The 25353-nt window shown below is 38.9% G+C and overlaps 1 protein-coding gene across 1 annotated transcript in view; it reads right to left on the bottom strand.

The window, feature by feature from the left end:
* The window catches only part of SMAD5 (SMAD family member 5), a 62353-nt gene that overhangs the window by 23458 nt on the left and 13542 nt on the right, over nt 1-25353 (bottom strand). Inside the window, exon 2 of the mRNA XM_005891686.3 lies at nt 10590-11161. Coding sequence (XP_005891748.1) covers nt 10590-10992 — 403 coding nt within the window. The 5' untranslated portion in view covers nt 10993-11161. The remainder of the gene's footprint in view (nt 1-10589; nt 11162-25353) is intronic.

Genomic DNA, 25353 nt, shown 5'->3' with positions numbered 1-25353 from the left:
AGACAAAAATCAAAAGTCGTCTGTGAGCAATGACTAAAACAACTCATACACATGAAGGGACAGATAAGAAAGGATTGAGGGAAGATGGTAAACCTATTAAAACAATTTACTTTTAGGAAGGGCTGCTTTGTTAGAACCCTGAATCTGTATTTACATAATAATTAAAGCGAAAATTCTCTAAGCATTCAGCCTATATAATATACTCTAGACGACAGATACCCAAGCAGAGAAGATAATCGTGGTAAGCATATTTAAGAGCAACCATAATTACAGCAAAGGGAATAAAGCCAATGTTTTACAAAAACTATAATTGGTATATAACCCTAACCCTTTAAAAACTATGAATCACCATGTTGTACACCTGAAACTTAATATAATGTCAATGATACCAAAAAAAAAAAAAAAAAGGTAAGTATGTCATCATCTCCTTAGATGTTACTGCTGTTGGTCTTGCTTTATCTATATGAAACAGGGAACACATCCTGAACCATGTGGGCCAAAGCATCATTCCTTAGTTTGCAGTCCAGATAGCCGTTTCCATGACAGTCCTACTTCTCTGCATGTTTGCTCTTTACCATCCAAGACTGTAATTTTCATAAGGTGTTCATATGAATCTGAAATAAAATAGTGGGCTAATATAACTTTAAAATTTTTAATTAAAAAATAGATGAAAACAACCACAATACAGAGAATTTAATGCACTGAGAGTTCAACAGAGGTAAGTATTCCCAGCGAGCAAGGAGGCAAACAAAATACTGTGGAAAAGACAACATCTGATTGGACCTTAAAGAACGGGAAGCATTTCACATGGAAGTGCTAGGGGTGGAGCGTGTCAAGAGTGTAGAAGAGGAGCTGGAAAGATAGAACAAAGGACAGTCAGAGGGCTAAGCACTAAACTGGGAGGTAAGACTAGAGAATAAAGTTGAAAGCAGCTATGCATAGGTCCTAAAAGCCTCCATGTTTCCAATTTTGAACATTTCTTCTTTCTTTCTCTTTACCATCTGAGCCACCAGGGAAGCCACTGCTGCTGCTGCTAAGTCACTTCAGTCGTGTCTGACTCTGTGCAACCCCATAGACGGCAGCCCACCAGGCTCCCCTGTCCTTGGGATTCTTCAAGCAAGAACACTGGAGTGGGTTGCCATTTCCTTCTCCAATGCATGAAAGTGAAAAGTAAAAGGGAAGTCGCTCAGTCGTCTCTGATTCTTAGCCACCCCATGGACTGCAGCCTACCAGGCTCCTCCGTCCATGGGATTTTCCAGGCAAGATTACTGGAGTGGGGTGCCACTGCCTTCTCCAAGGGAAGCCACTAGCAAGGTCCAAATAGTATGTAAAGTGAAGTGAAAGTCACTCAGTGTGTCCAATTCTTTGCAACCCCATGGGGGTCCATGGAATTCTCTAGGCCAGAATACTGGAGTGGGTAACCTTTCCCTTCTCCAGGGGATCTTCCCAGCCCAGGGATTGAACCCAGGTCTCCCGCATTGCAGGCAGAGCCTTTACTAGCTGAGCCACAAGGGAAGCCCATATTTTATGTTCTTCAGTAAAGTTTACCCAACTGAAAACAGTAACAATTCCTAGATAGAGGTCTTCCACTCAAAATTATTTTTTTAAACACATCCGTAACAAAAATATACACAAGCATAAACAGTTTTAAACAGGGCTTCCCTTGTGGCTCAGCTGGTAAAGAATCCACCTGCAATGCAGGAGACGTGGGTTCAATTCCTGGGCTGGGAAGATCCCCTGGAGAAGGGAAAGGCTACCCACTCCAGTATTCGGGCCTGGAGAATTCCATGGACTGTATAGTCCATGGGTCACCAAGAGTCGGACACAACTGAGCAACTTTCACTAAACAATTTTAAAGAACACATTTTTTAACAGATCCACTTTATTCAAACATTCAATTTTTCTAAAAACTCAAGTGATCAATAACATCTGATCACCTTTCCCAAGAGGAAATTGAAAAATCTGATTTCTCTAAACTTAAGGTACTAACTCATCTCTTTCATAATTTTGTTGTATTTGTCAGTGTAATTTCACTTTCAAAAATTTCCCTTTGACTCTAACATCTAAGCAGAGTGAAAGAGTGAAACACTTAGTGAAATGTTTAATGAAACATTTAGTTTCACTAAACCTGTTTAGTGAAAGTCGCTCAGTCATGTCTGACTCTTTGAGACCCTATACAGTCCATGGAATTCTCCAAGCCAGAATACTGGAGTGGGTAGCCTTTCCCTTCTCCAAGGGATCTTCCCAAGTCAGCAGTGACAAAATTAAACTGTTTTAAAATGAACTAGGTTGTATCTCCGCTTCTGAAGTAGGGATGAACCTCAGCGATCAGAAGCTCTGTAATTTGCATTGTTTTTTTATCTCTTTTCATTTTACTGAATTAGTATTGTGACTATGCAGTTAATATCTGATTAGGACTGCTTTTTCCTATGTATTACTAACTGCTGTTTTCCTTACAAAATGATGGGCAGCTGCCACGGGACAGAAGGACATGCGACACTGAGAATGTCTATGTTCAGCTCTCTAGCAATCTGAAAGACTTAGTGAAATAACTACTTAGGAATTCAATCCAGTAAGGATTTTTTGAGACAGAACTAAAATCACTAATTTCTCTTTAACTTGTATATTACCTATACACATACTTTTTTTAGGAAATTATTTTCATTCAAAATTAATAATACACTGATAGTTTAAAAAGATAGATGCTACAAGAGATTATAAACAAAAAGAACAATTTCTAAGCCTGCTCCCAAACTGCTTCCAGAAACAACAAATTTAAACTTATCCATTTCCTCTAAAATTCACTTTGTGCCCTACTAAATAATAATGCTTATACTGCTGTTACTGTTTTGTCAAGACATTATCTGTAGACTTACTTTTATGGCAAATGAAGTAGATTTCTTAAATCATTCTATTCCCCATTCTCTTCCTAATAAAGTCACATAAAAATTTGGTTAACTCAATATCCTGTGTTTATGATAGTTTATATATTATATAAATTACATAAATACAATTCATTGCTGAGCCAAATTTGTATTATATTTTTTCTTGAACAATTTTTTTTTAATTATTGCCTTGGTCCTTCATTTGCTTAATCTCATGTTTGTACCACTAATTTCCCGAAGTCCAACAGATCTAATAAATTCCTACCAATACTATTTTCCAGGTGCCACAAATAAAGAATCTATTGATTCAATTTTCTCCCCTGAATCCTCCATCGTTTGCTATTTAAGTTCCCTACAAAGTCAAGGTCTTTAGACTTCCTCTTCTTTTCTCTCCAGTTGGATCCCATTTCCTGGACCTCATTCTCTATTAGTTTACTAAGGAAGGATGTAAGGAAGATAAATTTTGAATCCTTGCTTATATGAAAGTAACCTGTCTTATGTTTATCTACAGACAAATTCCAGAATAACCTTTTTCTCTCTGAATGTACAGGGTACTGCTTTATTTTTTTCTAGAATCCAAAATTGTACCGAAAAATCCAGTATTCTCATTTCCAGTCTTTTCTATGTGCCCTCTCTTTTTTACTCTGGGAGCTCTCAAAATCTTCTTATCCATGATATGCTAAAATTTCACATATGGATCTTTTTTCTGTCTCCTTTTCTGGTTACTCAGTCATTGGGCCCATTCAATTTTCAGTTCTGGGAATTGTTCTAATAGTATTTCTTTCATAATTTCTCTTTCACATTATCTCCAATGCTTTAAGAATTATTATTTTATAAGAATATTTAATATGAAACTTATTCTGAGCCAGTTAATGTTTTATCTAAGCACTTTTCATACATTAACTCATCTAATTCTCATAACTAACCTGAGGTAAGTATTATTATTCCCATTTTACAGATAAGGAAACAAAGTCACAGACAGGTTAATTAATTTCTCTATGGTCATTTTGATAGTACTGGTGAAGTCAGTATCCAAATCCAGAGAATCTGGTTCAAGAAAGTAATCTTAACCATTGGACAACACTATTAAATACTGAATCACCTAGGCTGAGGCTCTCTATTTTGCTTTTATCACTTTCCAACTGTTTTTTACTCTTTTTTTTCCAACTCTGCAATACTTGCTGGCTCCACTACATATTAACTACGTGATCTTTTATAAGTTGTTGTTTTTCAGTCCCTACATTGTGTCTGACTCTTTCTGCGACCCCATGGACTATATAGCCTGTCAGGCTCCTCTGTTCATGGAATTTCCTAGGCAAAAATACTTACGTGGGTTGCCATTTCCCTCCCCAGGGGTTCTTCCCAACCCAGGGATTGAATCTATGTTTCCTGAATTGGCAAGTAGATTCTTTACCACCGAGCCTTCAGGGAAGCCCCTTTTATAAGCTACTTTTCTATTAATTTTTGGCTTCCCTATCTGTAACTTACTGGTAAACTTAAGAGTATCATAAAATGTTTATACCATTTCAAACCCCATGAAGGAATAACCTCATAGGATTACGAAAGTGTCTAGTCCTTGTCATTGTTCAGTCGCTAAGTCATCTCTGAAGTTTTGCGACACTATGGACCTCACTCAGTATGCCAGGCTCCTCTGCTCTCCACTATCTCCCGGAGTTTGCTCAAATTCAAGTCCATGGAGCTGGTGACGCTATCTAACCATCTCATCTTCTGCTACCCTCTTCTCCTTCTGCCTTCAATCTTTCCCAGCATCAGGGTCTTTTCAAATGAGTCAGCTCTTCGCAGCAAGGAGCCAAAGTATTGGAGCTTCAGCTTCAGTCCTTTCAATGAATATTCAGGGTTCATTTCCTTTAGGATTGACTGGTTTGATCTCCTTGCAGTCCAAGGGACTCTCAAGGGTCTTCTCCAGCACCACAGTTTCAAAACATCAATTCTTTGGCATTCAGCCTTCTTTATGGTCCAACTCTCACATCCATACACGACTACTAAAAAAACCATAGTTTTGACTATATGGACCTTTGTAGGCAAAGTGATGTCTCTGCTTTTTAATATGCTGTCTAGGTTGGTCATAGCTTTCCTCCCAAGGAGCAAGCATCTTTTAATTTCATGGCTAGAGTCATCATTTGTGGTGATTATGGAACCCAAGAAAATAAAATTTGTCACTGTTTCCATTTTTTCTCCTTCTACTGGCCATGATGTGATGGGACCAGATGCCATGATCTTAGTTTCTTTTTAATGGTGAGTTTTAAGCCAGTTTTTTACTCTCTTCTTTCACCCTCATCAACAGGCTCGTTAGTTCCTCTTTGCTTTCTGCCATTAGAATGATAGTATCTGCATATCTGAAGTGTTGATATTTCTCCCAGCAATCTTGATTCTAGCTAGTGATTCATCCAGCCGGCATTTCGCATGATGTACTCTGCAGAGAAGTTAAATAATCAGGGTGATAATATACAGCCTTGTCATACTCCTTTCCCAATTTGGAACCAGTTCATTGTTGCATGTCTGGTTCTAACTGTTCTTGACCTGCATATAGGTTTTTAAGGAGACAGGTAAGGTGTTCTGGTACTCCCATCTCTTTAAAATTTTCAAGTTTATTGTGGTCCACACAGTCAAGGGCTTTAGCATAGTCAATAAAGCCGAAGTAAATGTTTTTCTGGAATTCCCTTGCTCTCTCCATGATTCAACAAATGTTGGCAATTTGCTCTCTGGTTCCTCTGCCTCTTTGAAACCCAGCTTGTACATCTGAAGTTCTCTGTTCACATACTACTGAAGCCTAACTTGATGGATTTTGAGCATAACCTTACTAACATGTGAAAATAGTCTAGTAGTTGGAACATTCTTTGGCAGTGTCTTTGGGACTGGAATGAAAACTGACCTTTTCCAGTCTTGTCCCACTGCTGAGTGTTCCAAATGCGCTGACACACTGAGTGCAGCACTTCACCAGCATCATCTTTCAGGATTTTAAACCGTTCAGCTGGAACTCCATCACCTCCAATAGTTTTGTTCATAGTTCATGGTTCCCAATGCCCACTCAGCTTCACACTCCAGGATGTCTGGCTCCAGGTGAATGATCTTCCATTGTGGTTATCCGGGTCATTAAGGCCTTTTTTGTATAGTTCTTCGTGTATTTTTACCACCTCTTCTTAATCGCTTCTGCTTCTGTTAGGTCCTTCCTGTTTCTTTCCTTTATCATGCACATCCTTGCACAAAATGTTCCCTTGATAGCTCCAATTTTCTTGAAGAGATCTCTAGTCTTTCCCATTCTACTGTCTTCCTCTATTTCTTGGCATTGTTCATTTAAGAAGGCCTTCTATCTCCTTGCTATTCTCTGGAACTCTGCATTCAGTTGGGTATATCTTTCCCTTTCTCCCTTCCCTTTCGCTTTTCTTCTTTACTCAGTTATTTGTAAAGCTTCCTCAGAAAACCACTTTGCCTTTTGCATTTTTTCTTTGAAATGGTTTTGGTCACTGCCTCCTATACAATGTTACAAACTTCCATCCATAGTTCTGCAGGCATTCTGTCTATCAGATCTAATCCCTTACATCTATTCATCACTTTCACTGAATAATCATGAGGGATCTGATCTAGGTCATACCTGAATAGCCTAGTGGTTTTCTCTATTTTCTTCAATTTAAGCCTACATTTTTCAATAAGAAGTTCATGATCTGAGCCACAATCAGTTCCAGGCCTTATTTTAGCTGACTGTATAGAGTTTCTTCATCTTCAACTACAAAGAATATAATCAATCTGATTTCAGTATTGACCATTTGGTGATGTACATGTGTAGAGTCGTCTCTTGGATTGCTGGAAAAGGGTGTTTGCTATGACCAGCATGTTCTGTTGACAAAACTGTTAGCCTTTGCCCTGCTTCATTTTGTACTCTAAGGCCAAACTCGCCTGTTATTTCAGGAATCTCTTGACTTCCTACTTTTGCATTCTAATCCCCTGTGATGAAAAGGACATCTTTTTTGGTTAGTTCTAGAAGATGCTGTAGGTCTTCATAGCACCAGTCAACTTCAGCTTCTTCAGCATCAGTGGTTGGGGCACAGACTTGGATTACTGTGATGCTGAACGGTTTGCCTTGGAAACGAATCAAGATCATTCTATCATTTTTGAGGTTGCACCCAAGTACTGTATATCAGACTTGAGGACTGTGAAGGCTATTCCATTTCTTCTAAGGGATTCTTGCCCACAGTAGTAGATGTATGGTCATCTGAATTAAATTTTCCCATTCCTGTCCATTTTAGTTCACTGATTCCTAAGATGTCAATGTTAACTCTTGCCATCTCCTGCTTGACCATGTCCGATTTACCTTGATTCATGGACCTAACAGTCCAGGTTCCCATGGAATACTGTTCTTTGCAGCATCAGACTTTACTTTCACCACCAGATACATCCACAACTGAGCATTATTTCTGCTTTGGCCCAGCTGTTTCCTTCTTTCTGTAGCTATTAATAATTGCCCTCTGTGACTCTAGTAGCTCAGTGGTAAAGAATCCGCCTGCCATGCAGAAGAAATGGGTTTGACCTCTGGGTCAGGAAGATCCCCTGGAGAAGGAAATGGCAACCTATTCCAATATTCTTGCCTGGGAAATCCCATGGACAGAGGAGCCTGGCAGGCTAAAGTCCAAGGGACTGCAAGAGTTGGATACAATTTAGCGACTAAATCACTACCACTACCTTCTCAGCAGCATTTTTGCTTCCCTGGTGGCTTAGATGGTAAAGAATCTGCCTGCAATTCAGGAGACCCAGGTTTGATCCTTGGGTTGGGAAGATCCCCTGCAGAAGGGAATGGCTACCCACTCCAGTATCCTTGCCTGGAGAATTCCATGGATGGAGGGGCCTGAAGGGCTATCATCCATGGAGTCGCAAGGAGTTGGACACAACTGAGCAACTAACACTAACACTTTCTTAGAAGCATACTGGACACCTTCTGATGAAGGGGGCTCATCTTTCTGTGTCATATCTTTTTGCATTTTCATACTGTTCATGGAGTTCTCACAGCAAGAATACTGGAGTGGGCTGCCATTTCCTCCTCCAGTGGACCACGTTTTGTCAGAACTCTTCACTATAATCTGTTTCGGGTGGCCTCGCACAGCACGGTTCATAGCTTCATTGAGTTATGCAAGCCCCTGAGCCATGACAAGGCAGTGATTCATGAAGGGTATCTAGTCCTTAAGTGCTCAATGATGTTAATTACTATGACTTTATTAATACTGGTATTATGAAGTGATCCATCCCATGTTACAGCTGTTTAACTTGCTTAAGCATACCAGGCCTAAGCCCCAATCTTTTCTACAGAATGAATCACAGCTGAGGAAAACAGATAACAAAAATAAGACATTTCTATTGACTATCAGACATACCCTGGTTATGAGGGAATATACTGAAGTCCCTTTCTTGCCAACAACTTCCAGCAAATATCAAGCCTGGGATTTTCAGACTATACTTCTCTTTTAAATCCTCATACTTGCCTTTCCTCATCAATTCCTCTGGCTACAGCTCTCCTTGGATTCAATAAGAAATTGAGAATCACCTCAAATACCAACTGGCAGCTCTAAAGCCCTTAAAATAAACTTTCCCTGACAGCACCATTACTCCTATTTTGTTTTATTTTTTTTTGCTAGTCTCCACATCTAATGTTATTGCTACAGTTTTTTGTTTTTTTTTTAAACCATATCGGCATATACTATCTTCATGTGAAATCTAGTGTGGCCAGCAGACTAAGGTGGCTACCATGATTCCTGCCTCTATTTACCCTGTGTAATCCCTTCCATCTGAGTATATTATCTGTGACTTGCTCCTGAGCAACAGAATATGGCAAAAGTAACAGAATATATATACTAACATTCCACCAGAACACAATGCCTCTTCTAGCAAGAAAACCCTTTCTTACTGGCTTTGAAGAAATAAGCAGCCACGAATGTGAGCTACCTACTGAGATGGTCACATGGTAAGCAAATGAAGGAGTCAACAACCAGCCAGAATCCAAAAGCTTGCAAGGAACTGAATCCTGATAATAATCACATGAGCTTGGAAGCAGAACCTTTCTCAGTTGAGCCTCCAATGGAGACCCAAGACTGACCAATACCTAGTTTACAGCCTTGCAAAGGATCCAAGTAAAGCCATGCCTGACTCCTGACTTGACAGAAACTGTGAGATAATTAATGTGTGTTAGCCCCTTAGCTTATGGTACTTTGTTATGTAGCAATAGGTAAGTAATGTACCCAACTAGTATCTCAGCTTATATAATTCATTCAATACAAAAAAATACTTACTGAGCACTCACTCCTAAGTTCCAGGTAATAAAACTATTCTAGGCACTGGGAATGCAGTACAGAATGAGACAGAGGAAGGTCCTTTTCACATCAGTCAATAAACAAAATGAATACCTAACAGTCAAGCAGTGATGAGGCATTTAAGCAAGGACAGAATGAAATAAGAAAATGTGACATGAAAAGATGCTTGAGGGAGAGTACTCTAAGTAGAGGAAAGAGCATGTATGACAAGTCCAGGGAACAGAGGAAGCTTGAGGATAGGTCATGTAGACCCTTGTAGAAATCTGTTCTAAGTGTGACAGAAAGCCTTTAAGTGTCTGGGCAGGGACTGACATGATTTGATATATACTTCCTAACACTCACTCTGGCTGCTATAACAGGAAACAGAATGGGCTGGGGGACAGAGAAGTGGCAGAGACCAATTAGGAGACTACTTAAAGGTAAAAGATGATGATGGTCTGTACTAGAGTAGTGGTGTTAGAGATGGTGAGAGATGATATGATCAAAGTACATTTTGAAGGTATAGCAAACAGCATTTCCTCATAGCTTAAGCACAGAATTTCAGAGAGAAATAAAAGATGACTTCTAGGGAGCAATTATGTGAATGATACTGCCGTTGACTTCAACAGGGAAAACTGGAGGAAAAAATGATTTAGTGGGAAAAACAAATCCGAAGTCCTATTTTGACATTAAATCTGGTATGTTTATTAGACATTCGGGTGGAGATGTTATATAGGCAACTGGATAGAGTCAGAAGAAGCTGACTCTGGAGTTCAAAATGTGAGCATGAATTTATAGATGGTTTTAAGACATGTGATAACATGAGAGTACCTACAGGAAAAATATAGATGGAGAAAAAGTCAAGGACTGAGTCCTGTGAAAACAGGAAAATGACCAACAAAGCGACTAAGCAAAAACAGGTAGTGAGGTAGGAGAATTCTAAGAGTGCTGTGCTTCAGAAGCCAATATGAAAAAGTTTTGAGTGGGAGGAAAGGAGAGCAACTGTACCAAACAATGCTGACAGGGCAAATAAGATGAGGACCCAGAATGATTGATCCCTCTGTTTGTAAGAACACAGTCATTAGTGAATTTGACAAGTCAAAAGGTAGAAAAGAAAGACTAACAAGAGTGGGTATCAACAAAGAACAGGAAGAACGGTAATGTAGAGGTAATACAGATGGAGATTCCTAACTGAACAAGGTACGTTGGAGGTGGGGTCACGTGGCTGAGGTCAGGACAGGAATTCTTTCTTAACTTTTATTTGAGGTTGGTCCAGTATTCCTCCCAAGATTAAAAACTTTAAGAAGGAAGCATAAAACTAAAGTAATCTATTAATTACTAAATTCAGTCAAATGCAAATCAGGAGGCAGAAGTTTTTATAATTCTTCCCAGGGGAATTAAAACCTACCTGGACTCTCCACTCTCTTATAGTGGTATGGGTTGATACAAACTTCTTTTTGCTTAGATCCAAAAGGAAATTCACAAATATCCAATGGCTTTAGCTCATGATGACTCTGCAGATCAGGCCAGCGCCAAACACGACAGTATATAACGTGGGGTAAGCCTTTTCTGTGAGAAACCTGCAGGCGTCCATCTAAAGATCTGGGGATAGTGACACATTTGCTGGGCTGTCCTGGACTGCTCAAGGCTTTCTCCAGTTCCTCCATGGCACCTTTTTTCTTTTTTAGTTTTTTCACCAAAGCATCAACTGCCTTTTCTGCCCATTTCTCCTCTTCATCACCTTGCTTCCAGCCCAACAATCGTTTTACTGCTGGACTAGTAAAAGAAAACAAGCTGGCCATTGACGTCATTTGATTTAAATCTTCAGAAACCTTTCTGCAACTCAAAGTCAGTGTCTACTGAACATACAGATGACAGGTGGAAAGTCATATACAGGCCCTAAGCAAAAGCTGCAATTTAAAAGGAAGGAGTAACATTTATCTTCATAAGTGCCAGAAGCTTCTTTCATTGGTTCAAGCCCTGAAAGAGAAAAGGTAAAAAGGATAAGATCCCTAGTTTAAATAAACAAAATTTACATACATTTAAATCAATATAATTTGAAAAGTATGTTACTTTCAATAAGAGCAGAAAAGCCTTACCAAATAAAACAAAAAACCTAAGTCTAGATAGAAAAATTTTCTCTTAAGTCCTGTGACCACTCACTTCCTTCTTCATAATATGAATCTCATTGGCAATGTCAAATGATAACCACAAGCAAAGTAGGGTGCTCTACTTTCTACACATTATCACCCCACAAAAAACAGCCCCTAGACCTTTATTTCCTTCTGTCAGAAGCCAAGTTTCTGAAGTAGTTTTCTTCACTGAAATCCATGTTATATGCTGTGTCAGTTTTGAACGTAATAGTATCCTGATTTGAACAAAGGTCTTAAGAGAAACCTAGTGCTTCCCTAGCATCATTACTTTCTTTAAAATGTTTCACAGACTTGTAAGGTTTGCACAAAAGTCACAGTACTATTCAAGTCACATTATTAGATGCAAATTGTATTAGAAGTTGTCATAAGACATACTCAAATAAATCATTACAACTGGCAGAAAATTGGGAAGTATCTACGTTTAAAATGAAGAAAGTTAGATTTACAAAGAATAAACCCAAGGTTTAATCCCCCCCAAAATAGTTTATCATTTCATAATTCCCATTGCCTTCTCCGATATTTTAAGTATGTTAAGCTAATGAACCTGCTCCAGGCAGAACACCATTGTATACCCTGAAGAAGTGATATGGAGTGGCATTCCACTGATAAGAGTGGGTACAATCTCCTGTGGTTACTACAGTCAACCATACAACTAGTTATTAGTGAAATAGCAGGAGTAATGCTTGGAAAAGGATGTCAGTAACAAAAGATGCTTCCTTTCTTAGACCTAAATAATGCTGCAACTCTGTCTTGGACAAATAATAGAATATTCTAGCATCAAGTTTATTCTGGATTGGGGTGATCTTCCCAGAAAAGACTATATGTGCTCAGTTAAAACTCCAGTAGGGCTTCCCTGGTGACTAACAGGTAATGAATCGCCTGCCACTGCAGGAGACACAGGTTTGTTCCCTGATCCGGGAAGATCCCACATGCCACAGAGCAACTAAGCCTGTGCGATGCAACCATTGAACCTGTAGAGCCCGGGAGTTCCGGCTACTGAGCCTGCGTGCCCTAGAGCCTCTGCTCCACAACAGGAGAAGCCACCGCAGTGAGAGGCCCATGCACCACAACTAGAGAAGAGCCCACGCAGCAGCAAAGACCCAGCAGAGCCAAAAAATAAAATAAGTCCCATAATGTGAAAGTGTTAGTTGCTCAGTCATGTCCGACCCTTCGTGACCCCATCAACTACAGCCCACCAGGCTCCTCTGTCCATGGGATTTCCCAGGCAAGAATACTGGAGTGGGTGGCCATTTCCATCTCCAGGGGATCTTCCCAAGCTGGGGATCAAACCCGGGTCTCCCACACTGCAGATACTTACAGTCTGAGTAAACAAAATAAAATAGAGTTAAATTCAACAACATTACCTGCCATGTACTATGAATAGTCATAATGGTACTTAAAAAAAAAAAACAGTATCAAATAGTTTCATCTTAAGAGCCAATTGATTTATTCTTTCAACATATGCCTGCTGCCTACTAAGAGCCTATTAAAGTGCTAGGCACTGTTCTAGGTGCTGATCCAGAAAAGGAGAGAAAAAGGAGCACTGACTCCTCTTTAGGAGAAAAGGGTTGAAGAGCTATGGAAAACTACAGTTCTTCCTCTAGAAATAAAAATATTAATTAAAAAGTGCTTCACTGATCAAAAAAGGGCCAAGAGCTGCAAGCATTTATTCACTGTACACCACACCCAAGAAATGTGTATCATAACCTCTTGGCACCTGTCACTAGGAACTGCACAATCTTCAATTATGTTGACTCCTCCCTACTTGCAAGGCCAGACCACACAGAGTGCAGAGAAAAACGCACACCTCACTTCACTAAATTCAAATTCCACCAAGTAATTTGCTGTCACTGGGAAGTGAGACACATGCTCGGCAGTGGCTCTACAGACTGCGTGCTGGAACCATATGAGGAAGGGTGCAGGGAAGTGAAGGTATACTCCTTACGTAGGAATGGATATGCCCAAGCCTAGGCAGTATGTCTTTCCCAACACTTCATAGGATAATTTTCACCAGGAAAACAAAACTGCCTACACTAAACCAGGGAAATATAACAAGAAAACAAAAGCACGCTTTAGGAACAGGTCACAGAGTATACAGTGTTATGAGTTAAACTGTATAAAAGTCTTCAGTTGTAGCAGCATTAAGGATACAGGATAAAAGCCATCTGGGTCAGAAAGTACAGGCATGATTTGGTCGTCTGAGATGAGAAGGGAAATTTCAAAGGAAAGGGGAACATAAAAAAATACATGGGCAGGTATGAATAGGGCATTTCCCAGGATAAACAGCAGACAGGCCCAGCTGACTAAGACCTTAATTCCATAATACTAGAATATAACAGAGGCTAGACAGAGTGTTGTTCAGTCACTCAGTCATATCCGACTCTTTGTGATCTCATGGATTGCAGCACGCAAGGCTTCCCTGTCCTTCACCATCTCCTGGAGTTTGCTCAAACTCATGCCCATTAAGTCGGTGATGCCATCCAACCATCTCATCCTCTGCCATCCCCTTCTCCTCCTGCCTTCCATCTTTCCCAGCATCAGGGTCTTTTCCAATGAGTCGGCTCTTCGCATCAGATGGCCGAAGTACTGGAGGATCAGCTTCAGCATCAGTTCTTCCAATGAATATTCAAGGTTGGTTTCCTTTGGATTGACTGATTTGATCTCCCTGCAGTCCAAGGGACTCGCAAGAGTCTTCTCCAACACCAAGCATCAGTTCTTCAGGGCTCAGCATTCTTTATGGTCCAACTCTCACATCCATACATGACTACTGGAAAAACCATAGCTTTGACTATACGGACCTTTGTAGGCAAAGAAATGTCTCTGCTTTTTAATACGCTGTCTAGGTTGGTCATTGCTTTTCTTCCAAGGAGCAAGCGTCTTTTAATTTCATGGCTGCAGCCACCATCCACAGTGATTTGGGAGCCCAGGAAAATAGTCTGTCACTGTTTCCACTGTTCCCCCATCTATTTGCCATGATGTGATGGGATCAGAAAGGGATGACAGAAGGGGATGACAGGGGATGAGACGGTTGGATGGCCTCACCAACTCGATGGATATGAGTTTGAGCAAGCTCTGGGAGTTGGTGACGAACAGGGAAGTCTGGCATGCTACAGTCCATGGGGTCGCAAAGAGTTGGACACAACTGAGTGACTGAATTGAACTGAACTGATGGGACCAGATACCATGATCTTAGTTTTTTGAATACTGAGTTTTAAGCCAGCTTTTTCACTCTCCTCTTTCACCTTCATCAAGAGGCTCTTTAGTCCCTCTTCACTTTATGCCATAAGGATGGTGTTATCTGCATATCTGAGGTTACTGATATTTCTCCTGGCAATCTAGAGTAGTGCATGTATATGAGAGACAGCATGTACGAAGCAATGATATGTTAAAGAAGAGGGAGACAAAAGCAGAGGAGCTTGAAAACCTGATACTTAGTTAACCACTACAGCATGCTTAATAAATGTTAACTACTAATCTAGCATCTCTACTATTAAATACTAACCATATTATTTACTAACAAGAAAAAAGGGGGAAAAGTTATTTGTGTATATAAACCCAGAACAAGGACTAAAAGGCTACACACTAAATTACCGACTGCAGTTACCTCTAGGGAGAAGCATGGAATGGGAGATAAGCAATAGAAAGGGGGTCCTGCATGATTTGTTCCATATGCTTCTGTATTGTTTTAACCTTTTAACAACGTATAGACCAGAGACATAGTAATACTTCTTTTGTCACCCAAACATTATTGACCAGAATGTTTCAATATTCACTTACATAACAAATCGCTGGCTACAGGTATTAGTTTCTATAAAAATCCCTGGGGTCAATAATATGTTAACAGAGGCATAATGCTAAAACACAACTAGTTGATAACCTGTTATCTACTATAGAACAGAATGGAGTTAAGAGTGCCAGTACAAAACCAAAAAACAAACAGGGGAAACCAATTCATGCTATGAGCGCTCAGGATGGTGGCTACCCTTTAAAAGGAAGGCTGCGGGCACTGACCAGAAGGAAACTTGAGGGTTTCTGCCATCCTGGCAAAGCTCTTCATTTCCCTCTGAGTGATTTTATGCGAGAGTCACTTTGTGAAAATTTGGCTGACTGAATACTGAAGACGTGTACGATTTCTGTTATAATTTTTAAGTATTTTCCTGTCATGTTAAGTATAGAGTGGTCAGCTTCCTTCTTATTTTTCTCCCATCTTCAGTTCCCCTTCTCACAGGGAATCCCTCTTTTGTCTTTTATGTCTTTCTAGAGAAATTTTACACAAATACAGGTATATAAATAATCATAACCTTTTTTACATAAATAGTGGTATATTGAAAAAACACACAGAAAAATGTATACACAATGTTATCATCAAGCTCTTTCCATCTCTCTACAGAACTATCGTACTGTTTTCTAATACACAGAATTCCAGTAATCTGGAATCTTAAACAGTAATCTTAAAAGTGTATCAAACCGTACTTCCCTGGCAATCTAGTGCTTAAGACTCCGGGCTTCCAACGTAGTGGTATTAATTCGATCCCTGGTCAAGGAACTAAGATCCCACATGCTGCAAAGGCACAGCCAAAAAAAAAAAAGCTAAAAACAGTATATCAAACCACGTCCTCTTTCAGCTCAAAAATCATCCAGCTGTTTCCCATTACACTCAATATCCAAATTCTTTAACATTGCTTTATGGGGCCTACACAGTTGAGCCTTTGGCTTCTCCTCCTATCTCATTTCTTAGCCTTCTCTTAGCTAACTTTGTACTTAACCACACCTGAAGGCTTTTCATTTCTCAAATACTCCAAAGTCATTTCTACCTCAAGGCCTTTGCACTTGATGTTCCCTCCTATGGAAATCTCCTCTCCCAGATTTTTAACATGGCTTTCTCTCTCAATTAATTTAGCTGCTCAGTTGTCACCTCCTGAAAAGGAGGTCCCTTACTATTTTATCTAAAATAGCATACATCCAATTCCCACATCATTCTCTATCCCTTGATCCTGCTCAATTTTCTCTCATGGCATTCATAACAATGATATTGATTTTACTTATTAACTACAAGTCTTCCTCACAAAAATGTTAGTAGACAGGTAGCCTTGTCTTTCTTATCCATCATTATATAACCTTGAACCTAAGGACAGTGCTTGTTTATTAAATGAATGAGTAGAGAGTTTTAGAATAGCAATTCATAAAAACATAAAATACCTTTATAAGAGCAACAGCATAAAATTTAAAACAAAAAAAAATAGTTCTTTACAGACATGCACAGAGAGAATAAAAGTATGCATGAAAATGACATGCATACTGAATATTGATTACTTTCAGGGAAAGAAGGAAAGAATGTTGAAGAAAGAATGGAAAAGCTTTAGCTGTGTTTCTTTTAAAACTACATTAGAAGAAAATCTGACAAATCATCAGTATATTATTTTCTCTATTTTTCTATGTGTATAAATATTTTATAACACAAAAATGCACTATTTTAATTTTTTAAGTATCATAATGAAAATAGAAGAGAATCAGATTCTATCCTTTACTAGATATATGACCATGATGAGGTATCACTCTAACTCCATTGATTTTTCTATAAAATAGGGATGATGGTTCCTAAGTCATTAAAATATTGAAGTAATAAAATAATGTGTGTCTAAAGTACTAAAAACACAATTAAACACACATGTAATAAATGTTTTATAAACTGAAATATGCTATTCACACATGAATTTCTACTATTGGGAAAGGGGAAAGGACAAACTTTGCACTCACCTCTTTAAATGTGGAATGATTAAAAACTTTAAACATTTAACAGAATTCTTTTTAAAAATGTTTTGTAACTTTCCAAACTGTATAGCTGGTGTGTGCCACAAGTAATCCAAGTATTTGTTTTATAAGTTTCAACTTACAAAGTTAAAAAAGGAGCAAAACTGATCATAAAAATTCACTAGTAAATAAAAGGCGTGATCAGGAACTTTCACAAAAGGTATCAAAACTGCCATTAGATGATAAAATGGGTTCAACAGCATTAGTTATCAAAGAAATTTTTTAAAAAATTAAAAAAAAACAGTGAAGTATCACTCTACATCCACCAGAATGGCTAGAATTAAAAAAAAAAAAAAAGCAGATGTTCATGATAATCAAAACAACTCTTACATATTCTGTTAGCCCAACAGAAACATAAATTAGCCCAACCACTTTGGGAGACTGACAACATCTACTAATGCTAAACATGGATCCCTATGATCCAGCAATTCCATTCCTAGGTAGGTATCCAACTGAAACAAGTGCTATGTCAACCTAAAGGCAAGTACATGTCCATAGCAACTTTATTCGTACTCCAGTGGTTTGCACTGATGATGAACAGTGAGCCTGGGAAGTCCACCACTTTTATAGTGATCAGTAAGGAAATCTATTCTCTGTTCAGAAACAATAACTTCACTATCAAAAGATTAACAGAAGTCCCTGGGGAAATTGATACATATTTTTATGAGTATTTTCACAACAATAAAAATGCTCTTAATATTAGTATCACAAATGTCAAGCATGTAGGATGTCATATTATGCAACTAAATTATTTTATAAGAAAAATTAGGTCTACATTCAATTCAGTCTTTATTATAAGATTAATGCATGTTTACAATTATAACCTAATGATTTTCCAAATTTTTAGTTTTTTTAAGATAAAGTCCCAATAAGACCTTTTATTCACAATCCACTATAAAATACTGGTTTGCATTTAAAGTGATTTCATTTTGAATGAGTGCATTCCTGAACCAAATATCACTGGCTCATGAAGACCTAAATATAGCAGAAGCTTTTCTTAATGACTTAGTTATTATTATGAACCTCTGTTACTGTGTCATGCTAAAAACCCTCTATAGGAAGTGTAGACTGTGGGCTGTGCTGCTACTGATGAAAAGACAAAAGTGCATGCGTGATCTTAAAAAGTTACCCACAGAGGTAGACTTTTAGACATATAACTTTCTTGAAAGAATACAGCTATTTTAAGAATGTGAATAGTTTCCTTTCTACAAAAGCAACTGCTAAAGCAGATAATAATATTCCTCTGATAAGAAGAATAATACCACTAACATTTATTGAAACTTCACTATGCCAACCACCACCGAGCACCTATAAATTGAAAATCATTCAAACCTCAAAACAGTCATACAAGGTAAATTCCATAATTTTCATTTAACAGATAAGAGAATAGGTGAAAGGAAATTAGATGTAACTTATATAAATTAATGTTTATTTACAAAGATAGGAAGAAACAAAGTCAGGAACTGAACCCTAGCAGCCCAGCTCCAGAAACCTATGTTCCTAAGGACTGCACACACTGCCCACTAAGCCTCCTGCAAAGAAATGCTCTCCCCTTCAGGATCTACTATTAATACCTTCCATATCTCCTAGACTTCTCCAAAACATTCAAATCATTACATGTTATCAAAAAATAAGACCACACAATTTCAACCAAGGATAATCCAATGTGTTCATTTTCAAACTGACTTTTTTATACCACTTAATATAGCTCATCAACTTTTTTTTTTTTGCTTTCACGTAACTGCATTTTAATACACACGTGCAAATACATTAGTGTAGGGCCTGGTAATTTTCTTTCAACTTTTCTTTTTTGCCACTTCATTTTTTAATTGAAGGATAATTGCTTTACAGAATTTTGTAGTTTTCTGTCAAACATCAACAAGACTCAGCCATAGGTACACCCATGTCCCCTCTCTCCGGAATCTCCCTCCCATCTCCCTCCCCATCCCACCCTTCTAGATTGTCACAGAGCATCTGTTTGAGTTCCCTGAGTCACACAGCAAATTCCCATGCTTCTTTAGCTTCTTAATCTACTTTAACTCACTCTTCTCTCTGTTGAGCTCAGTCACTCTTGAGGTATGAAAGGACTGTCTAAGTGTTTCTACTATTGTATAAAATTTACATTTATTATAGCAGACTTAATCCAAAGCCTTTTAAATTATCATTAGGACATTTTTGCCACATTTATCACAAGAACATAATTATCTAAGAAATGATGGAATAATGTACTACTTTTAAAACATTTTTTTCTAGATACAAATGTTCTAATTATAAAATATACTTACCCACATCACTGCATTAACATTTGGTATACTTACTTCCTTAAATTTTTTTTCTCTGCATATATATAGTCTCCCCAACTTCTGGCCATGACTGAGGTTTAACACAGCACTGCTTGGTATTCTGCACTCTCCATTTAACACTCTAAGAATATGCCCAACTCTATTTCACATATTCACTTTCTTAATACTTAGCATTTATATTTCTAAGTGAAAATTGTTATACTGTGGGTGAAACTGTTTATGATATCCATGTAACAGCAATTTTCTCTTGTCATCTTTTCTGTAAAATATGTATTTAAAAGTAACATATTGGCTCATAAACTGAAATGAAAGTATCAGAGTGCTTGCGATACAGCAATAGATTTATTCTCTATCCTCACAAAAGTCCTCCGTTATGAAATAATTTTTTCATTATGTATATAAAAATAAACTAAAATAACAATTTTTGATTTGCATATGCTAGCATATGCAACATGAGCCCCAAGTGAACTTGCAATACCTTTGAAAATTAGAGTATGATTAGGTTTTCTGGTACCCAAAAGGTTTAATTTTATATCTCTCATTAAAGTTAGTTCCATTTTTCACACTCCCTTCACCTTTCACTAAATAAAATGAATTTGGAAACAATGAGAACACCCATACTCAATTCAATCAGCTGATTGTGTTCACAGTCATCCACAAAACTCTTTAATACTATTGTTAAACTTATCAAAGTAATAGAGAAAATTTCAAAAAGGTTACATTCAGTAACTTAAGTCTTTAGAGGTTACAGATTGTGGGGTAGTTAAACCTGGTCCTCTATGCTCCCTTTCTACAATGCTTTCTGGGTCAACTAAGGCACAAATAACATGCTACACTTAACCTCAGATTTATACTCTTACTTATCCAACACATGTTTACTAAGCATACCTAAAAAGGGCAAGCCACTAAACTAGATGCTAAGTGGCTAAAAGATAAATCAGGCCCAGACCTTAACTGTAAAGAATTACAAGTTAATCAACTAAAAGTGCCCATCCCTCTCTGCAATACACCATGGAGAACGACAGATACCCTCAGGGTGAACAGGATGTTAAAGAAATTCAGGGGATGGCCGTTGGGGAAGGGAATGGAGGAAGACAAAAGGCATGAAGTAGCTGTATCTTAGGCATAAATGCTATTCCTGGAAAGACATAAAATCAGAGACTTTATCTACCAGGACAGGGAAATATTACAGCTCAGTTTGCTGGAACATAGGTGGCAGAACAAGAAAACTGGCTAGAAATATACAATAAGGCTAACCTACACAGGAACATTAATATTAATATATGTATTGTAACACACAAAAACACTAGATCTGAGGTCTAATGAACTAGGGTTCAAATTCTGGATCTAACACACCTAAACCTCCATTTATTTCTATTTTGTATAATGAATATCAGTCCTGAGAATTAAATGAGATAAACACTTAACTCAGTGCCTGGCACAGTACATATTCAGCAAAGGGAAACTGTAGTCATTACTGTTGTAATAATCATGAAATTTTTTTACATCAGGATCAGGATTTTTAAATACACAGCTGAGCTACTTCATCAAATATACAAAGTCAATCTACCATTATTTTATGAACCTTGAAGGAAAAGAAAGTTGTAAATTAAACTGTCACACCATGTTTTCTCATCACTTAGTTTTTTCTTCATAATATCATTTTTCTGCCATCAATACTGCAGGTTTGAAGAATGTTCCAATATTACTCCTGGATTATAGTTCAAACCACTGACACCCATCCTGCAAGTTTTGCTACTGGTCCTTGCTTGATCTTCCCAGAGGGTGTAAATGAGAGAAATGACAGCAATAAAACAGCAAAAGCAGACTTCATGCACGTGCAATGACAATAACATCAAAACTGCCACCTAGTGAAAAGCAATATTCAGACGCCAACAGTTATTAGACACATCCCAACTTCAGAGATGTTATGAGGTGAAAATAATGCACATCTTACAAGAAATAAGGCAGCCTTTTCTTTCCCCCATCACTTCCCACCAGCATCTACTCTCTTTCTCTCTTGTGCTCATTCTCCTTTCCTGCCTCCCCTTTCGCCAATCCTCACAGCTTCTCTCACATTCCTCAGTGGATTCTGGGGAAGCTTGGCTACTGCCTAATGATGCATAAACTATCTAAGGAAAATAAGCATTTCTTCTAACTCCCAAAGGACCTACTCAGCATGGAGTCCATATTTTGTATCTTTGGTATATTCATGTGCACCAGGGATTGCTCACCTCCGAGTTTTCTTCGAAGGAGAAGAGAAAATGTATTCGATAGCCCAGATATGTAAGACAATGCCGCACATGAAAACTGGCTTCTGAGCAAATTCTGTGTGCCTGTCATGCTGGGCCACCTAACACATTAAAGCTACCCTAAGGTACACCATTGGGAATAACATATCTATTATCACTCCTTAAATGTGATTTAATTAGTTCCTATGAAAACCAAAATCATGGAAGTTAAATCATGGAATTATTTTCTTTTGCAAAAAACCTCCACGAGAAGCTCTTTCAAAACAGTTATTATTAAAAATGTTAAAGTCACATTTCAATAGCATAAGCAGGGATAGAAGAAAAATTCCGTTTTCTCTTTTATGCTCTTCTGAAGTCACACTAACCCAGCCTTTTTGAATGTTAAATATCAAACTGAGCCTTCTCCTGAAAAGCCAAGTCTTCTTACAATAATAGATGGTAGACTAACAAAGAAGTTAATAAAACAAACTGCCCCAACAAAAAGTTGAATAATGCCTAAGATATCTTTCAGGGAACTTCTAGTTCTACCTTAAAACCCACAGAATCCCCCCAAATCTAACATTCCATTAGGAAATACATAGGATAATCTGTGTAAGGTAAATCTTGCATGTGTGCTAAGTCACTTCAGTCATGTCCAACTCTCTCTGACCTTATGGACCATAGCCTGCCAGGTTCCTCTGTCCATGGGATTCTCCAGGCACAAATACTGGAGTGGGTTGCCATGCCCTCCTCGAGGGGATCTTCTCAATCCAGGGATCAAATCTCATCAATACTGCAGTTTGAGTGACTACAATGGAATCTAGTGATCAAACACTTTCAAATTTCTATCTAGGGGAAACTTAAAAGGAACAGAAAGGAAGCGGAATTATGACAGTCTAAGTGGAAACTGGGGAGGAAAAGATGGAAAGATTACACAGTCATGAATAAGATTGTTTAAGAAGGAATTAGTGAAGTGAAAGTCACTCAGTTATGTCTGACTCTTGTGACTCCATGGAATTCTCCAGGCTAGAATATTGGAGTGGGTAGCCCTTCCCTTCTCCAAGGGATCTTCCCAACCCAGGGATTGAACCCAGGTCTCCCGCATTGCAGGCGGATTCTTTACCAGCTGAGCCAGAAGGAAAGCCCAAGAATACTGGAGTGGGTAGCCTATTCCTTCTCCAGCGGATCGTCCCAACCCAGGAATCCAACCCAGAAATCAACTGGGGTCTCCTGCATTGCAGGCGGATTCTTTACCAACTGAGCTATGAGAGTAACCTATCTCTGACAGGCTCCCTGTTTCCCCCACCTAAAGAAGGAATTAACTGTGCTGCAAATGGCAAGTGAAAGAAAAAAGTGGTAACCTTTCTCTGACAGGCTCCGTTTCCCCCACCTAAACCACACACACACACACACACACACACACAGCACCTAAGTGAAAAAAGAAAGTTTTAAAGATGAGGTATGGATAACAGTTCATTATATCAGCACAAATTTTAGGAACATATTTTAGGAACATATTCCAAAAGGAACATGACAATCTATAACTCATAGCCCAGTTGGTAATAAAGGACAGGAATAAGGAAAACCCATGTATCATTAAACCAAATGAGGCAGAAGAGACTGGGAGGAGACAATCAGCTAGACTGTGAGGCTAAAGGGAAAGACATCACCACAGAATGAAAGCCAAACAAGGGAAGACTGAATATAAAAGCAAAGGGATCAGGCTCCTAGAAGTAATCCTGTGTGCAGGGTACAGTTCTATCTAAGCAGAAAGGTACGTTCAAAGAGGCATTTCAGGAAGACAAAAATGGCAACAGCACATAGACAAGTAAAGGCTTCACCAGGAGAGGCAGAGAGCGTAAACTGAAAACATGTTAGTAATCCAACTATGAGAGGAAGACACACTAGGATAGTGGTACACAGACCAGGCAGTAATGGTGGAAGAGACGTGAGGGACGTGACAAACAATCCACAGGATTTGCTGTCCATCCTGAAGGAGATCAGCCCTGGGATTTCTTTGGAGGGAATGATGCTGAAGCTGAAACTCCAGTACTTTGGCCACCTCATGCGAAAAGTTGACTCATTGGAAAAGACTCTGATTCTGGAAGGGACTGGAGGCAGCAGGAGAAGGGGACGACAGAGGATGAGATGGCTGGATGGCATCACTGACTCGATGGACGTGAGTCTCAATGAACTCCGGGAGTTGGAGATGGACAGGGAGGCCTGGCGTGCTGCGATTCATGGGGTCGCAAAGAGTCAAACACGACTGAGCGACTGAACTGAACTGAACTGAACTGAAGAAGAGAAACAGGGCAATCTAAGAAAGGTAAAGGTTTAAAAGCTGAAAGAATTAGACACCACTCACCCCAAAAGGGGATTCTAGTTATAGCCAAGACAAGGTAAAAAGGTGATGGGGGAGGAGTGTAAGGAGGCAAGTACTGGTCCAAGCAGATGTGTAACTAGAGCTCAAGAGAGAAGGAATAAATATATAAATTTGGAGGATGATACAAAGAGGAGTAAGATTTGAAGTTGATTCAGACAAATTTATTGGGTACCTAATAAGCCAGGACAGAGAAGGCGATGGCACCCCACTCCAGTACTCTTGCCTGGAAAATTCCATGGATGGAGGAGCCTGGTGGGCTGCAGTCCATGGGGTCGCTAAGAGTCGGACACAACTGAGCGACTTCACTTTCACTTTTCACTTTCACGCATTGGAGAAGGCAATGGCAACCCACTCCAGTGTTCTTGCCTGGAGAATCCCAGGGACAGGGGAGCCTGGTGGGCTGCCGTCTATGGGGTCGCACAGAGTCAGACACAACTGAAGCAACTTAGCAGCAGCAATAAGCCAGGAATACTCTGTACTAGGAACTAAGTCTTAAAAGACACGATCTGTAATCTCAAAGAGCATAAAGAGTAACCAGAAAAAAGAGAAGATTCTATGAAGAGCTTCATGTGCTGTTCAGCACATCACTTGGTGGTCTGTTTTTTTAATGTATTTATTTGGTTTTGGCTATGTTGGGTCTCTCGTTACTGTGCAAGCTTTCTCTAGTTGCAGTGAGCATGGACCATTCTCTATTTGCAGCATGCAGGATCCCCAGTGCAATGGCTTCTCTTGTTGTGGAGCACAGGCTCAAGGACATGCAGGCTTCAGCACTTGTGGTGCATGGGCTCAGTAGCTGTGGCACACAGGCTCAGCTGCCCTGCTGTATATGGGATCCCCCCGGAAAAGGGATCAAATCTGTGTCCCTTGCATTGCAAGGCAGACTCAACCACTGGACCGTCAAGGAAGTCCCATATCACTTAGCTTTACTCTGGATTTTCATACGATAAGTCAACAGAGATGCAGTATTAAAATAGAGTAAAGAATATATACAGCAGGCACAGAAGCCAGTAACTGAGTAGATAGGAACGTGTACTACTGCTTACAACTGGAGGGACTTAACTGTGAACGCATTATCTGCTATTACTTTGGCTTTTTACAGTTTACCTCTGGTTTACAAAGACCTGACTATTAAGTTGGTGCAAAAGTAATTGTGGTTTTGCATTGCTGAACTTTGCCATTTGATATTGGAATACATTCTTAAATAAATGTGGTTATGTTATCCATCATTTTAATGTTTTTTTGCTAATGACTTATTACTTGCTTGTATTTTATATTTATTTTAGACAATGGA

The sequence above is a fragment of the Bos mutus genome, chromosome 7 (genome assembly GCF_027580195.1).
Source record: "Bos mutus isolate GX-2022 chromosome 7, NWIPB_WYAK_1.1, whole genome shotgun sequence".
Lineage (NCBI taxonomy): Eukaryota > Metazoa > Chordata > Mammalia > Artiodactyla > Bovidae > Bos > Bos mutus.
Note: the sequence above shows the minus strand (reverse complement) of the source record. Positions and strands in the feature narration are given on the sequence as shown.